At 34.5% G+C, this 18,235-nt stretch overlaps 1 protein-coding gene across 1 annotated transcript in view; it reads left to right on the top strand.

The window, feature by feature from the left end:
* The window catches only part of LOC121416043 (conserved oligomeric Golgi complex subunit 1-like), a 37,659-nt gene extending 19,914 nt beyond the window's left edge, over positions 1-17,745 (top strand). The window contains exons 18-28 of the mRNA XM_041609481.1: positions 4,312-4,413; positions 8,866-8,973; positions 9,703-9,745; positions 10,733-10,797; positions 11,170-11,263; positions 12,221-12,298; positions 12,860-12,936; positions 13,499-13,688; positions 15,029-15,160; positions 15,686-15,889; positions 17,031-17,745. Coding sequence (XP_041465415.1) covers positions 4,312-4,413; positions 8,866-8,973; positions 9,703-9,745; positions 10,733-10,797; positions 11,170-11,263; positions 12,221-12,298; positions 12,860-12,936; positions 13,499-13,688; positions 15,029-15,160; positions 15,686-15,889; positions 17,031-17,165 — 1,228 coding nt within the window. The 3' untranslated portion in view covers positions 17,166-17,745. The remainder of the gene's footprint in view (positions 1-4,311; positions 4,414-8,865; positions 8,974-9,702; positions 9,746-10,732; positions 10,798-11,169; positions 11,264-12,220; positions 12,299-12,859; positions 12,937-13,498; positions 13,689-15,028; positions 15,161-15,685; positions 15,890-17,030) is intronic.
* Positions 17,746-18,235: the final 490 nt, after the last annotated feature.

Below are 18,235 nucleotides of genomic sequence, written 5' to 3'. Positions count from 1 at the left end.
ATTAAACCGTCGCCAATGAATATACTATGTTCTACAAGAAAGGATCACCAGTCGTTTTTAAAGTCACTCTTACGAACAGCTTTATGAAACACCCACCTGGGCCGTGTAACATAAAGCTTGGTAACTGATATCGGCCAATTTCTAATGATTGATCATAAACAACAATCAATCAGTTGTAGAATTATCAATCTCTAAACTTTATGTTACAAGGCACTGGCCACCATTTTATGGAAATTGGCAATCTGTGATAGTTACCATAGTGAGAGTCAGAGAACAGTGCTTTCAGCTAATTAAAACAAAGAATTTCACTGAAATTTTCAGAGCTGAAAGCTTTCTTTAAACATCTCTGTGGTACTCCATATTTTAGAAATTAATTGGAATAGAAATTAAAGTAAAAAACCTGTGTCAACACTCTGAAAATTATCTTTTCTTTTATCTCACTTTTGTAGTAAAAAAACAATCAGCAATGTGGTTAACCATTTGGTTTTTAATACAAAGCAAAACTTTTACTTGCTTCTTGATCAACAGGTGCAGCTTTGCCCAGTACAAATTATTGTACATACAAAATCAGATGTTGTCATGGTATGATAAGTGGTGTTGGTTGACAAGATCCTTTATGATTAGATAAGATTTGTCCTTTAATTGTCCTATCTTTCCACCCAAAATTTATTTATTTTTGCATATTACTTCTTATAATGGCTTTGGTCATTCTCTGGAATAAAATTCAAATAATTAAGTAAATATGTATTTTCCAGTATAGATAAAAATGTTTCTCCTTTTTTTTTGGGGGGGGTAATACACTGGAATATAATTCAAATATTTAATCAAATATGTATTTTCCAGTACAGGTAAAAATGTTTATCCTTTTTGTCTCACCTGCGAAGCAAAGTGAGACTATAGGCGCCGCTTTTCCGACGGCGGCGGCGGCGTCAACATCAAATCTTAACCTGAGGTTAAGTTTTTGAAATGACGTCATAACTTAGAAAGTATATGGACCAAGTTAATAAAACTTGGCCATAAGGTTAATCAAGTATTACTGAACATCCCTTTAGAGTTTCATGTCACATGACCAAGGTCAAAGGTCATTTAGGGTCAATGAACTTAGACCATGTTGGAGGAATCAACATCGAAATCTTAACCTGAGGTTAAGTTTTTGAAATGTCATCATAACTTAGAAAATATATGGACCTAGTTCATGAAACTTGGACATAAGGTTAATCAAGTATCACTTAACATCCTGCATGAGTTTCACGATGTCACATGACCAAGGTCAAAGGTCATTTAGGGTCAATGAACTTTGGCCGAATTGGGGATATCTGTTGAATTCCCATCATAACTTTGAAAGTTTATGGATCTGATTCATAAAACTTGGACATAATAGTAATCAAGCATCACTGAAAATTTTGTGCAAGTTTCAGGTCTCATGATTAAGGTCAAAGGTCATTTAGGGTCAATGAACTTTGGCTGAATCGGGGATATCTGTTGAATTACCATCATAACTTTGAAAGTTTATTGGTCTAGTTCATTAAACTTGGACATTAGAGTAATCCAGTATCACTGAACATCCTGTGCGCGTTTCAGGTCACATGACCAAGGTCAAAGGTCAATGAACTTTGGCCGAATTGGGTGTATCTGTTGAATTACCATCATAACTTTGAAAGTTTATGGATCTGATTCATGAAACTTGTACATAAGAGTAATCAAGTATCACTGAACATCCTGTGCGAGTTTCAGGTCACATGATCAAGGTCAAAGGTCATGCAAGGTCAATGAACTTTGGCCATGTTGGGGTTTTTTATTGAATAACCATCATATCTCTGTAAGTTTATTGGTCTAGTTCATAAAAAGTGGACATAAGAGTAACCATGTATCACTGAACATCTTGTGCGAGTTAGAGTAGTATTCAAAGTCAGCACTGCTGCTATATTGAACCATGTGATGCAGGTGAGACGGCCAGAGGCATTCCACTTGTTTATTACTATTTCATTACTGCATCATTGTCATTTTCCAAGGCATTGATTTACATTTGCCATACTTGACCCAGGTATAGTAGTAGGTGGTACCTTGTTAGATTTGTTTATTGAATGCAATGAGTTTTGGAAATGGCAGCCAGAGCTGTAGCCAGGGCAATGATACACAGACTCGTTTAGAATTTAGACATTTTGTAGTATGAACTGACAATTAATGACTGTTGTTTACAGATTTTATATTTCTCTTATTCTTTTATTAGGTGGTCTGTCATTTATGACAGATCACCTCTTAATTTCGTCAGAATTTTCTTTTTATTTATTTTTAACGATTTTTTTGTCGCCAAGTTATCTCAAAATCGACTTGATCAATTTCATTGAATTTCATGTCATTTATAGGATCTGTCATGGACACGTCAAAATAAGCTTTTCGAGGTCATCACGTCATGATGACGTCATCTAGGCGCCATTTTGTAAAATCACATTATCAATCATATCTCCATTATCAATTATCAAAAATCAATCAAATTAACATCATATCAAGTTCAGGTCAGGGGTCATCAAATCATGTCATCAAAGGTCACCTGGAGGTCACGACGCGCGCGTCAAAATTTCAAAATGCTCAAAATCACTTTTTGACCAAACAAGAGTACGTTTCAGGTCATTTTAAGCATTTCAAAATTTTGCGCGCGCACACACATGCGTGCGCGTAACGCCTTAACGCAACGCAGAAACACCGGTTTTTTTTACATTTCTGCATTGATAATAAAATCCTGAACAATTTGATACCTTGATCAACCTTCTACGACCATTAATGACGAAATTAACACCCGTTGATCTTTGCAGCACGTGTGCGCGCGAGCTCTCACTATAGGCCATATATGGGCAAAAACATGCCTATTGAAAATTCACTGTAGCTCTTTAAATAGTCCGTTGACCCCCAATTTTTTTTTCATATATCGATAGAGTGTTAGTTGTACATTTGATTTCATGTCACCATTGTCCGTCAATTTGATCATGACGTCATCAAAATGGCGCCTTAACAAAAAATTTCATTTTTTCGAAAATGACGTCATCAAATTTATGCAAATTTGGTTGTAACTTCTCGAATATAGATCGTTTTTCGCCCAGATTTCAATGTTGTAGTTTAGAATGTACTCTTTCCGCTTAGTGAACAGGAATTAGGATTCGTTTTGAGAATCGCATCATTGCGTAAAACAGCGATGAAAAGAGGCATGTCATTTTTCCTCATTTTGCGTGTAATCTCTATGGGACATGACTTTTTCTCAAAACTAGATTCGACATTCCTCTATTTCGTGAGCCATATCTCCATTTTTTCGAGTCGGTTTTCCCTGAGCTTTTAGTATGTTGTAGCTGAGATTCTAAGCTTTCGGAAGTGTGCCCTCCATTTTTTGATCAGATGCCGGGATCATGCCCGTATTTCGCTTGCAAAATTGGAATTGTAATTCTCAAATTTGCCTACGTGTAAAGTCTATGGGAAATATGCTAGCTCAATCGGTTAGGCGTCAGACTTGCATCTCATTCAATCATGCGGGCAGGGGTTCGAGTCCGCGGGTGAACATAATTTTTTTTTTTTTTTTTTTACTCTCTTGCGCATGATCAATTATAACAATTCTAATAATTAATAGCTAAAATAGTGCAAAATAAAACAGATTATAATTACTTTTTTTCGTATTATATCTATCTAATCATATCCGTCCATCCGCTCTCTGTTATAAATCTATCTATCTATCCATATATATGTCTATCTACCTACTTTGTATATGTATCTGTCTATCTATCTCTCTCTCTGTCTAATATAACATATCTATCTGTTTAGATATGTATATCTATCTATCGTTCTATATATCCATCAATCTATCTGCCTGTCTCTATCTATCTTTCTATATGTATGTCTGTCTGGCTATCTATCTATATCAATCTATTTGTCTCTATCTATCTATCTCTCTATTTATCTATCTATATGTCTGTCTGTCTATCTATGTTTTATTAATATAACAACCTATCATTTATCTCTCAATCGATCACTTGATCCATCAATCGCTCCATCCATCACTCCATCCATCTATATATATAAAATCATCTATCTTGTATGTATGTTTGAAGATGTATGACTGACGATTGTCATCACCACATTAATAATCACATTTAGCAATGGTCAAAACTTATTCTTAGGATGTCTACGATCAAGATTATCAATACATCTAAATGATTTATTTCATACATTAGCCGACACTGAATGACAAATCATGACAGACCACCTAATTCGTCCGCATGACGAATTAAATTCTAGTTTTATTATTGTGTTCTTTTTTTCTTTCAGATTGGCTGACCATATAAAGGAAGAGCTTTCTGATTGTAAACTAAAGCTAAAAACAGCCCAAGAAGAGAAGTTACATGACCAGTCATCTGTTATTATTAATAGGTAATATGTCAAAATTTGTATTTTATTTAAAGGTCAAGTCCACCTCAGAAAAATGTTGATTTAAATCAATAGAGAAAAATCAGACAAGCACAATGCTGAAAATTTCATCAAAATCGGATGTAAAATAAGAAAGTTATGACATTTCAAAGTTTCGCTTATTTTCAACGAAATAGTTATATGAACGAGCCAGTTACATCCAAATGAGAGAGTCGATGACGTCACTCACTCACTATTTCTTTTGTTTTTTATTGTTTGAATTATACAATATTTCAATTTTACGAATTTGATGATTAGGACCTCATTGCCTGAAGCACAAAATGTTAAAATAATGGAATTCCACGTGTTCAGGGAGGAATGAAACTTCATTTCACATGACAATGATGAGAAAATAGAAATATTTCATATTTCATATAATATAATACAAAAGAAATAGTGAGTGAGTGATGTCATCAACTCACTCATTTGGATGTAACTGGCTCGTTCATATAACTATTTTGTTGAAAATAAGCGAAACTTTAAAATGCCATAACTTTCTTATTTTACATCCGATTTTGATGAAATTTTCAGTGTTATGCTTGTTGAATTTTTCTCTTTTTATTCAAGTCAAGTTTTTGTTGGGGTGGACTTGTCCTTTAAGCAGTGATAAAATGCATCAGGGCATTTTCATGGTAACTGACATTACATGGCACAATTTACACTCTTTTCATCCTGTGTATCTCTCTTACTACAAGTGACTGGAGTTTGAAATTGATGGAGACAATAAAGTTAACCATGATGTATAAATTTATATTATGTTTTTCAAGGCACCACAATTTGTTGCACTTCAGCGAGCAAAATAAGTGTCTGTAACCGACATTACACAAAAAGGACATGCAATTTTAGGGTGTTAATTATATATCTCATATCCCTGATTGGATAGAGTCATGAGTTCAATATGTAAATATACCTTCGTTACTAGGTTTAGATGTGTCAAAATATTAAATAATTTATTAACGTCTTTTGGGGGCTATGATAATTTTTCCATGACCATGCTGGTAACTGACGTTACACTTAATTTGCTATAGAGATAACACATGGAAGTCAAATGTGTGGAATCATTGCATTGTATCTTCTGTGCAGGGCTTTACATGAAAGTGAGCTTGATGTGGAAGTATACCCGAGTTTTAATTTGTTTTCTTTGCTTTGAGCATTTATTAACACTTGTTGGTAACTGACATTACACATATGTTTGCTATATGGTTTTCACAGACATAATTTTCTTGGTAATAAAAACTTGTCTCAGGAACGTTTGTCAAGTTAAAATCATTAAAATAATACATTTAGTTACAGTGTAGTGATGAATTTCTTTGACTTTATGCCCATTCAGTGATATCTTGGTTTACATCAAAACTTATCTCACCAAAGAGTAAAATGTCTAATTCTCTACCTCCTCAAAACTCATTTGAACATGCAGTATGAAGAATTGCCATTCTATATATTTTCTAATCTGGTCAGTGCAATCAATTCTTAGTTATATCTGCCAGATTTCAATTTTGTTCCTAATCTGTTTTATTCTGTTTGTTTATTTCTCTTTGAACTCTAAACTACAATTTCTATGAGAAAATTACATTTCTTGGTGATCCAATCGGCATTGAAGAGAACTGTCAAATTTTACTTCTTTAATTATAATTTAAAAACAAAAATTGTATCACAAAAACTAGTCAACTACAAAAAAAGTATTTGAACTGCAACTACTCTTAAAAAGCATACAAAAATTATGTAAACCAATTTCCTAATGTTGACAGGTGTAATTTTCTGCAAAATCGACTTGAATGAGGGCATGATTTTGCTTACGCTCAGATTATGTTGCAAGATCTTTCATTTGCTTCCATTTCTTAGACTGACTTTGTTGCACAAAGCTGTGCTCAAGGAATTGAGGAACCATACTTACAGTGTAGTCATACAATTCACTTGATGTCCTTTATTCAGTGCACTTGTTGATGAGTCTTCCAGTCTGATCTGTTTTCCACACAAGCCACTGTGTCATGACTACATCATTCATTGGATACTTTGTTTTGAATCCCTTCCCATCACTGCACTTCTCACATGCATTCAACATACATTCCCTGGATTCAGGTGTGCAGATAATAGAATTCACAAACTGATGATCGTAAAATGGAATGGATGTGTTAACTTTATTCAATGCATTTACTGCCATCGAGAAGTTTGAATAATGGAGACACAGGCTTCCTGCTCAGCAAGACATGCTGTGACCAGAACATAGTAAACTAGGTCTTACCGACACGTGCATGAGGATTTTCCTCCTTGAAAATGGCATAAGTCTTCTTGACAGATGACAAGAGATGCCTCTTCTGTTTTGTCTCCTTAGTTCCATCATCATTTCGTACCGATATAACATCTTTCCTCCCCGGTGCTTGTCTGCTGATATCATCTCTCTCATAGTGTGTTCAGACAACACATAACCAGTGGAGCATGGGGATGTTAGCTCCTTAGGCAATTCTGTCACCTCATCTCCTGCTGTAACATTTCTCTGGTAAAGGGAACGAATGATTGTCTTCTTTCGACTTGGAAGGGATTTGTCAGCTCTTGCAAATACTTTTCTTATAGCGCCCAGATTATGGTATGGGAGTCCCCTTCTTATGCTTGCGAAACTTTGCTACTCTTGATCTATCAGCTTCTCTTTCTGATTTTTTTCAGTCTTGATACATCAATCTAAAGTCTCCAAATGGGTTCGTTGATGCTTCCACGTCTGACCTGCTCTTTCTTTTGCTTGTACTCATCATACATGTACTTTCCCTTGTTCTTCAGTCTATCTCTGTACTGTCACTGTTTCTCAGCAGGAGTTAAAGGCATTTTCTTTGTTAAATTTTGCCTGGAATGTAAAGGATAACTGCCTAAAAAACTGTGTTAATTCGTCCCTGACTATTGGATGAAATACTGAAATTAAAAGACAAACCAAAAGACAAATATTTAGGACTGAGTACGTATGAAAGTAGACACAATGGACAGCTATTTCATCTTTTTAAACTCACACCATAACAAAATATTTGACTTTTAGTAATGTGCAGACTTTTTTTTTTTTTAAAGTCTCGCACAACTTTTGAGACCAAATTCGTGATAAATGGCTATAGCATCACAACGCCACACAACTTTTTATGAGACAATGTCATGCTGAAAATGGCTAATTTTTCTGCTTTGTGTACAAAGTCAATGGGAGATGAAATTCATAAAAGGGTGATATTTTTTTGTTCTAATTGGTCTGCTTAATTATTTAGGGTTTGATTTAGTTGTTATTTTGGTCTAAATAATTTCCATTGAAAAAAAAAGAACAAGAAACAAAAGATGAAAAAACTAGGAAATATACATAAATTTTAAAAACAAAGAAATAAGGGAAAAAAATTACTTTCGCAATTTTTTTCTGGAAATGTTTAGATTAGATTACATAAATATGCAAATAATTTTTTTCACAAATAAATTTGCTTAGTATATTCATAATGAATTAAAAATATTTCAGAATTTTTTCATACTGGCTCGTAGTTTATGTGATAAAGGATGTGCTTGCCAAATTTTGGCACGATTTTCAATGATCTGGTTTGAAATTTCAAGGTTTAAGATCATAGTCATTTAATATTTTCATTTCTGGCAAGCCAAATTGATTTTAGTATTCAAAGGAAGGGAGGTGTGAAATATATGCACAATTGCACATGCAAAATTTAGTAAAATTTGAATTAATTTTGCTTCTCAATTTCATATCACACATTCCATGTCACCTATCCATATCAAAAGTCAATTTCAAGCTCCTACTAGTGTGGTTTAATTAAGTGAAATACTGTAGTAACAAGTAAACATTTTTTTCACAATGAAATTGACCACCTTTGCCTTTGCAGTGGTGTTTCATCATGGTAACAGACATTACATGTCATCATTACATAAATCATGAAGTGTAAATCGGTGCAAGAGCTCTTGATTTCAAAAACTACAGGACAAGATTTGCCCATAATGTGTGCGATTGCTAAATTTCTAGTGTTAAGTTATTCTATCATTTTGCAATATTAGGGCACCTTGCAAATCGTATGGGTTGTGAAAAATTATTTTGGAGCACTAATGATTTGAATACATGTGGTTGTTGTGAAGGCTGGGCAATTCCATAAAGTATGTACATTGCATCCCCTGTATGTGGCACCTGATGAAATCATTTGTCTCTATTTTCTAGTTCAAATGAAAAGTTTGAATGTTCTCAAATCTTCACAGTTCTTGAAATGAAGTAAAAATTAAAATGAATGGTCAGTGGTACAAAAAGGTTGATTTTATGGAATAGCTTGGCCATGCTTCATATCCCTTATAATGTAAAGTAAAAATATATGTATATTCTTGCTTGACCATTTGTATTCATGTTTTTCTGAGGTATGATAAAAAAAACACTTCTCATTTTTTTAATTTTGTTTCACACAGAGTTGTGTTTCTAGGTCGTCTTTGTTCAGCTTTGACAGAACTATCACCGCACCTACAGCAGGCTGTCCTAATCACAGAGAAGAAGGACAGTAAGGCTGATACAATGAGGTGAGGTCATCATGCATCTTATTTGAATTGACTCTCTTTGCACAGGTGAAGCAGTATGGGTCCTTAAGATTATTAATTGTCAGAAAGTTGTTGATATGACTTCCAACGAATGTTTACATAATGTTCAAACCGGATTCCATGACGTTTGCTTCGGCGACAATTACTCTGTTATAAATTTCTTGCACTAATCGAATGATAAGCTTCAACCCCGGATTTAATACCATACTCTACCCTTAACCTAGCATAAAACCCTATTGCAACCCTAACCGTAGCCCTACATCTTAGATGAAATAATGCCTGGAACAATGGTCGCAGGAGCAAACGTCACCACTAAACCTATATGCAACTGAAAAATGCTGATACCTGTCCCATATCCAATAGGCATTTCAATTTTATCATAAATTACATCGGACATGACAAGTAACAACGTTGGATGACCATTGCATAAAAATAAATGATTGAGCATATTCAATATTCTGTCCATTGTACTCAATCTAAGGTTTATACATTGCCAGCTTCATCCTGAGTAGACTCCTGGCATTTTCTTTTCCTATCAAAATATATATCCAACTTTTTTGCATTGGCAGTTAGATTTTTACAATCATGAAGTTACTTTATGGTTGGTTGTATTCTTTGTCTTCCTTCAAATTAAGCCTTATGCATCTTTGCTGTCCAGAATAAAAGTAATGATAAGTGTTCTGTGACTGAAATTGTTATTTCTTATTTCAGGCTAAGGTCAAAGGTCACAGGGAAACGAGAAAGCAAGAACACTGTAAGTACCACAAACCTTGTAATGATATCGATTGTGTAATAAAGTGAAAGCAATAGACATTGCTCAGAAACAATATTTGCATGCATTCTTCTTGAGACTGGCATACCTTTTGGATGACAATGGAGGAACATGCCCGTCCATATTCTTTGATACAGAGAAAAATACAGGGAAGCTGACATAACCATGACCCCTGAAGCAGATTAATAATAATAATATAATACTAGTCATTTCTATAGCGCCATCTATCTTGAAATATTCTCTTTAGTGGCGCACAAGCAAAAAAAAAAGAAGAAAGAATGAGATAGTTTGGATGAGTGTCTTTGTGCCAAGAAATGATACTGCTAGACAAGATAAGACTTCAGTTTAGATTTGAAAGTCTCTAATGATGATATGATTTTTAAACTTAATGGTAAACTGCCTAGCCAATCAGAGACATGTACACATGCCCATGAAATAATAATAATAATAATATAGGGTATTTATATTGCGCACATATCCACCTTGTTAGGTGCTCAAGGCGCTCCTATATTACTCGGCTAAGCTAGGCGTTCATAGCGCACACAGCTTTTTAAGGAATTACTTCCTACCGGTACCCATATACCTCACCTGGGTTGAGTGCAGCACATTGTGGATCATTGTGAAAGAATATATGGTGTACCATGAAACCACTACATTCTTCTTCTTGCCATGGGAACCTTTAGAAGGGACCAAATAAGCAACTCAATATTAAACTGAAGCCTAAGGCTGCTTGAAGATATATTCCTTGATTTCAATTGATACAAATCTGTTTTTTTACAATTATTGTGATCAGCTTGATGATAGTTTGATATCAGCTCATATTGCCCTGTCTATTTCACATATCCACACAAAGAAAACAACAGCAAATGAAGGAATTTAGGATCATAAACTTATGATGATTAACTGCACCATGTCTCACTCCACACAAACATTTTGCGACTGTAATACCTTTCATTTCCTTGTCAATAGACCTCTGAGGATGAATGGAGTAAACTCAAATCAATATTCCAAGAACAATGCCAGGAATCATACAGGTAAACAGAAAATAAAGGGTCACATATTTCATGGAATCTTTTTATGATTTATCCAGACTTCAAACAAATTTAGTTCACACTTTCTAGAATGTATGCTTTTCATCCTTTTTTGATATTTGTGACAATAATTACAAATACCTAGCTCTATTGAAATTCAGTTCATAAGATATGCTGTGAAAATACAAATCAATGTGATTTTAAAAGTTCCAACATTAATCATCATCATACAATGAATCATGTTAAATGATTATGATAGTGAATAATCAAACGAAATAATGAAACACAATGCAATATCTTTTTTGAGTATAATGTTTCATGGGCATCTTCCACATATTTTGAAGAAATATTTCTCTTGTTAATTTTTTTCCAAAGAATTTGGAGTGAATTCACAAGTTCAGAGCTATTAGAGGAATTCACCGTCAATCTAAGGGACACATCACCTTCAGCTATGCTCAAGAATGCCACTGTAAGTCACATCTTTCATTCATAGTTTGCAAACTTTTGTGTAGTCTCTCATTCATCGTGTGTTATGAATAGCTAGTCTTGAAATATACCTTTTGAGATAATTATCGATAATACAGAGAATAAATCAGCTTACAATTTTGCTTGTATAGAGAAATTAAATTGTTTTGAGAGGAAAAGTAGTTTACCTACTTGCTACTTGGTAACAAAAACGAACGTAATTATTTTGGAGTGGAGCTTTGTGGCCCAGTGGATTAGTCTCCGGACTCTGAAACAGAGGGTCGTGGGTTCGAATCCCAACCATGGCGTAATTTCCTTCAGCAAGAAATTGATCCACAATGTGCTGCACTCAACCCAGGTGAGGTAAATGGGTACCTGGCAGGAATTTATTCCTTGAAACGCAGCGCGCGTAACAGCTGCTCTGCTAAAGCCAGGGTAATTATGCTGCATAATACTGTAGAGCGCTTCTGACAAAGTAAGTATTAAGCGCTATATAAGCAAGTATAATTATTGTGGTATAATTGTATTGAGTAGTGATTAGTGTATTATCATTCCAATCGGTCTAAACTTCAAGACTACACTGATCAGAATGTTGCATTATGGGTTAGCAACCTGGCCAAATTTAGGTAGTTATGGCATGAGATGGCTGCTGGTTCATATCTGCTTTAAAATCTTGATTAGTTTTAATTAGACAGCTTTCACCACCGTGCATAGTGGCTCAATGGTAGAGCATCTGCCTCATGAACGGGAGGTCGTGGGTTCAATCCCCGGCCGAGTCATACCAAAGTCTTATAAAAACGGGACCTTCTGCCTTCTTGCTAGGCGCTCAGCATTTAGATTGGGGAAGGGTAATAATAGAATTATGTTATGCAGGGCCTGCTGGTAGAGCAGTTTCCTAACTGAAGTGGCTACCCTGGGTAAATGAAACATTATTATTATCTTTCTTTGTTTCAATCTCTAGGCATGGGATTCCATAGATATTGAGGAAGAGACAGAAGAAGGAAAGAAAGTTTCGTCTAAAATCCGTCTTCCAGTTCAAGTAAGCTTCCTCTCTTCTTCACACTAATTCTATGTCTTGGCAATTTGAAATATCTGCCATCATTTGTCATTTTTCTGTGTTATTTTTTCATTCATTTGAGTCTATATCTTTATTTGAAATGCCTCGTAGACTGATATTATTTTGTTTTAATTTTTAAAGGGGAATCCATTCCAAATTAAAAGTTCTTTTATGAGGACATTAAACAATATGCCACCTATGTTTTATTATGATTATTGCTACAGCAGAATAGGTACTTAAGAGAAAACCACAAATTCCCTATAATTAAGTACATGGCCCTTGGGACTGTTGTCCCTACCACTGGTCATAATTTACTTACCCAGTTGCCAATTTGAAGTGTAAATAGTCTTAGGGATCTAAATTTTGAAACAGCTATAACATTTATATTGCTTGTCCAATTTCTTTTAAATTTTTACCATTCTCTTTTACTTATTTTTCTCCTATTTCACACAACATTTTATGACCAAGGTTGGATTCCCCTCTGAAGGTATTTTTCAAATGTTTTTAATCTTTCCCCGGTTTACTCTCTCTCTCTCTCTGTAGTCTTCTTGGTATGTGCAATCATTACTGTATGGATTGTGTGAAGAAATCAACAGAATAGGAGGTCATGCGCTATCCAGGTGAGCTAGGATGTATACAAAAAATAGTTACATATAATTTGCAGTATCAGTATCAAACATTGATTTTTTATTATTATTATTGTCATTCATTTATGAGTTTTATTGGTTTTACAATCACAAACATAAACATTATTTTTTAAATGAGATATGAGATGTTCAAGACAGTACTGTTTTTTTTTGCAATTCATTTGTTTGTTTGTTTTGCCTACATGTATGAATGGAGATACTTTTTTTATAACCATTAGTTTGAAGCAAGAGGAATGTAATAAAACACAAGCATCAAATATTACATAAATGTATTGTGTTTATGTGATAAAGGTTGTATGTTACCTATGTATGTAACCTTTTCAGAGACACAAAGTGTTTTTTCTGTATAATTTATGTAGCCAGTTCCCTACCATCTGTCAAATTATTTTTAGATATATACTGTTTTGTATACCAACCTAATACAGTGTCCAATATAAAAGTCTTTTTCATGCCCACATCCAATCCCAATATACATTACACACAATATCTGACAATGACAATTAATTATCAGATTTTGTATTTTGTTCAAACTCAGGAATATCATATCCCAGCTTGTGAATACAACCAGCACTGGACTTCTCAATGCATACCAGTCTATGCTTGATGAAAGGTCGAAGTTCAAAGGTGAAGGTCATTCCAAGCTGACCCAACCCCAGGCCCTTCAGCTCCTGTTTGATGTGAGGTTTATCGGTAGCGTCATGTCTGGAAGAGGCGAGGATAAGAAGGTATTTCTGCTTTATTGTTGTGTAATACAAAATAGTTATCTAAATATGTGTATTGTATTTTTTATTTTATTCTGTTTTTTGTTTGATTTATTTATGTATATTTTTTTTGGGGGGGGGGGCTTCTAGCTTACCACAATCTCTTGATTTAACGTTGAAGATTTCCCTCTTTATTTTTTAGTTTAAGAACTTCTCATTTGGAGAAGAACATTTCTATTTTAGATAATATCTGTATCGAGTTATTATTTCATTTTCAGTATTTGTTTTATGGTCAATTTAAGTCATATTGAGAATTTCAATCAAATAAACCATTCCACCCCTCCCCCCCCCCACACACAAAAAAAACAGAAAGTATCTTCTGTCTTAACATAATTGAAAAGCAATCACTGACTCTTCCAGAGTTTGAATTACAACAAACTAACCAAAAATTACATGTTGCACCTCCCCATTATGCAAGATCCTCCCTGGTAACCACTACATCCTACAATTGTTTATGAGCATCTGTTCTATTCCGGAATCGGATAACAAAATCAAAATTATTTCAGATGTCTTTGATATTAAGAAAAATTGAAAATTCAAGTACTCTGGAGAAAAAGAAAAAAATATTAATTCAATTCTATGTGATTTTGATTGACATGGTGTACATTACTCAGGAAATGCCAAAATGAAATTTACACACGCAGGTGTGTAATTGACAAGCTTTGCAATTTATTGATTGCAATCTACATGTAATTTACATGATATTTACAATTGGGTATTTTGTGGACTGGATTTTGTAAACAAGGAGGAATGTGATATTAACATGAAGTGAAAGCTTATGTTTGCAGAGAGTTCCTGCTGAACTTATCTTTGAGGGGAGGGTTTCATGAAGCAACATGTGAGTGATTCTCATTGTTAAACTTGCTCTGAACCAATCAGGGGCAGGGATTTTAGTAATTTATAACGTTTGCCAGTTAAAATCACTTACTATTTGATTCATGAAATTTTCCCTTGATTTCAAGTTATATTTTTAGATTTTCCCTCTGTTGAATGTAATTCAATTACTTTTAGATAGATAAACATTCATTTTTGTGTGGAAAGAAATGATCACTTTAATAATTTTGAGTGAATATACTGAAGACAATTTTCATCTGTAATATGATTGAATATTCCAGGATAGATTTGGTCAAATTTGTAAAGAGCACAAGTTAGTTCAGACCCCAAAAAGACCCAAAGCACAACTATTATGGAACAGCATTGGAAAGCAAAGTTATAATTGACCATTTCAATTTCCCTCAAGTATGGCTGGAATATGGCTTTACCTCATTCAATTCATTGTAATGTTTGCTTTGTTTTGTTTTTAGGAGAATTCTAGATTTACTGGCCAGCTTCAGAGACTGATAGACCTATTAGAAGGGTTCATTGACCCCTTTGACCTGGATGTATTCACCCCTCATATGACCTCAAACCTCAACAGACATGTCCACAGAAGTTCAGTAAGTCCTTTTTATGTTAAAATGCAAAAAAACAATGAATGAATGAACGAACGATGAACAATAAATAAATTAATTAATATATGAATATATAGATAAATCAATCAATAAATGAATAAATAAATAAATGAATAAATGAATAAATGAATGAATAAATAAATAAATAAATAAATAAATAAATGAATAAGAGGAAGATTTACAATTATGACCCAGTTTTTTTTTTGTTTTTTTTTTCAATTTTGTCAGTTGAAACTGATATTTGTGCCATCCCATTTGTTCTTTCTTGTGAGTTTGACAAAATAGATCTCTTTATGCTCTTATATAAATATTTTTTATTCAAAATATGAAAATAAGTAAAGAAAATTTCATGCAAATTGCTTCAATTATCATTAAGGGAAGGAAGAGAGAATGAAATAAAATACTATGGAAGGAAAATAAATGTTCACATGAACTGAACTTTAAAGCTGAATATTTTCAGAATTAGACTCTGACTGTTTATCTCATTTTTCATTGACCCCAACTCCACAGCTTCTTTTGGGATTTTTGACCAGTCCTGACCGTCATATGTTCTCTGGTCATCGGTCGTCCAGTGCCGGCTATCAGGAACAGCACAACGTCCTGCCGCTGACCACCAAACAGGTCCGTTTTAGCCTCCTGCCTCTCAGCACTACCACTACACCAGGTAGCAAGATCACACTACAACCTGCTGTAAACAGACAAAAACAACCACAGGTCAGTCACACAAGATTACATTTGTAATCAGTTATAATGGTCTAATACTATAATCCAAGCTAATATTGGTCTTTCGGTTGGCAGGCAAGCTTACCTGGAAAGAAGATTGAATACTGCATAAATGATATGATGGAAAAATTACCCGGAAAGAAGATTGAATACTGCGTAAAGTGATATGATGAAAACAATGGAGCCCTGAGTTTGAACATCAATGTCATTTAATATTAGACATTCTTTATGCTTTGTATCTACATCAACATTAAAATTGATGATATTCTTATTGTTGAATTGGAATGCATATCTTGACGTTATTTTAAAAGTTAAAACTTTTTTGACATCATTAAACTCTATTAAACAGTCTATTCTCCTGGTCAATAGTGATAAGAAGATCATATCTAAATGGAGTCCTAAAGTATTTTATTCAAAAGAAAAAAAACCCTTTAGCATTTAAGCATTTTCATAATTTGAGAGTGTATAATAAGAAACCTCTGCACATAAAATTTGGCATGAAACAGTTCACACTGGCCTATTAAAGGTAAGACTACCTATGTATATATAATAATAATAATAGGCATTTATATAGTGCCATCTATCTAGAAATATTCTATTCCGAGGCGCGTTGTTATTATCATTATTACCCCGGCTTTAGCTCGAGCTGCCTCTCAGCGCTCATGCATTCAAGGAATTAATCCTACCGGGTACCCATTCACCTCACCTGGGTCGAGTGCAGCACTATGTGGATAAATTTCTTGCTGAAGGAAATTACGCCATGGCTGGGATTCGAACCCACGACCCTCTGTTTCGAAGTCAGAAGACTTATCCACTGGGCCACAACGCTCCACCTAATATACCTAATTAGACCCATAGAGTTAGTGTAATAATTCATAAGTGTGGAACCAGGCATATTCACTCTAGTTTCATTGCTTAATGTGGTCATATACACATGTATTAAGCCTTGATAAATTGATTCCCATCAAATTTTTTTGGGGGGGAGGGGATGGATACAAATATTGATTCACTTTACTGATTCTAGACTCTGGCTTATAATTTTCACCTACCTTTGTCTACTTAATCTCAAGAGGTTATTTAGAAGGAAAATTAATTTCTTTGTCCTTTCTCTCTCTTTCTCCTCATTCCCTAGAAACCCTCAATGGAAAGATCATCTCCAATGGAAGCGATTCTTCACAAGTCACGTTCCTCTCCAGCATCTCTCTCGTCTCGTCTCAGCTCAAGTCTGAAATCTGGTTGGCTTTCTAACCTAGGAGGACAGTCTTGAATTGAAGATGACTCCTCCAGGAGAAGTCATCCCCAATGGAAGCAATTCTTCACAAGTCACGTTCCTCTCCTGCTTCTTTCTCATCTCTTCTCAGCTCAAGTCTGAAATCTGGTTAGCTCTCTAGACTCTAATCTGAGAGGACATTCTTCAATTGAAGTAGACCAAAATATCAGTCTATTTCTGACTCCGTGGCATCCCCTCTGTCAATAGACCAAAGTCTGCCATTTGACTTATAGTCCCGTTGCTTCGCATGACGCTAAACTACAGTGTCTACGGAGAAAAGGATGAGCTACCTACGTCACCCTCCTCGATTACTGCTTAATTCCCCCTTTTGGTGAGGGAAACAGAGCGCAATAATGTAAATTTGTTAATGAAGAATGTAATTAGTTTACTAGCATCCTGAAAAATGTGATTTAAGTTTAAGATCCAGAAATTAAATTCTTAGGAGCCGGTGTTGGTTTCCAACGATCGATCTTCGTCATGTTTCTTTTGCAGTTTGACCATATGAATGCCCTAGCCAATCACATTCGTGTTACCATTTTCAGCTTATGATGACTGAAAAATTGAATAATACAGCAACTTAAATCAATGACAAATTAAATATATGGTGAAATACGAGGGAACCTTCATAAAAAAGCAATGTTTGTTCAGTCAGCAGGATCTCCCAAAATATGAAGTCTTATAGTATACTATATATATATATATATATATATATATATATATATATATATATATATATATATATATATATACTATAAAAGAACTATCGGTATCTGAAGAGTGTAAAAAAGGGTTTGCCACTATTCATCAGCCAGAGCGTATTGTACAACGCCTACTTAGCTCGATGTACGCAAGCAAATAGGAGGTTGAATGTCAAACATTCATACCGTTGCTCACAAGACGTACCATTCAAAATGCACAGTTGCACAGCTTTAGGAAGTGACATCACAATACGATTTAATTCATTGCGCTGAGTAAAAATGAAGGTGCAATACGCGTATAAGCCTGTTGGCTAAAAGCGCAATGCTGCCCTAGGTCATGTGGGCTTGTGGGATTTTGCTTTTTCGCTT

The sequence above is a fragment of the Lytechinus variegatus genome, chromosome 5 (assembly GCF_018143015.1).
Source record: "Lytechinus variegatus isolate NC3 chromosome 5, Lvar_3.0, whole genome shotgun sequence".
NCBI classification, from domain to species: Eukaryota; Metazoa; Echinodermata; class Echinoidea; order Temnopleuroida; family Toxopneustidae; genus Lytechinus; species Lytechinus variegatus.
This window is presented reverse-complemented; position numbering and strand designations above follow the sequence as displayed.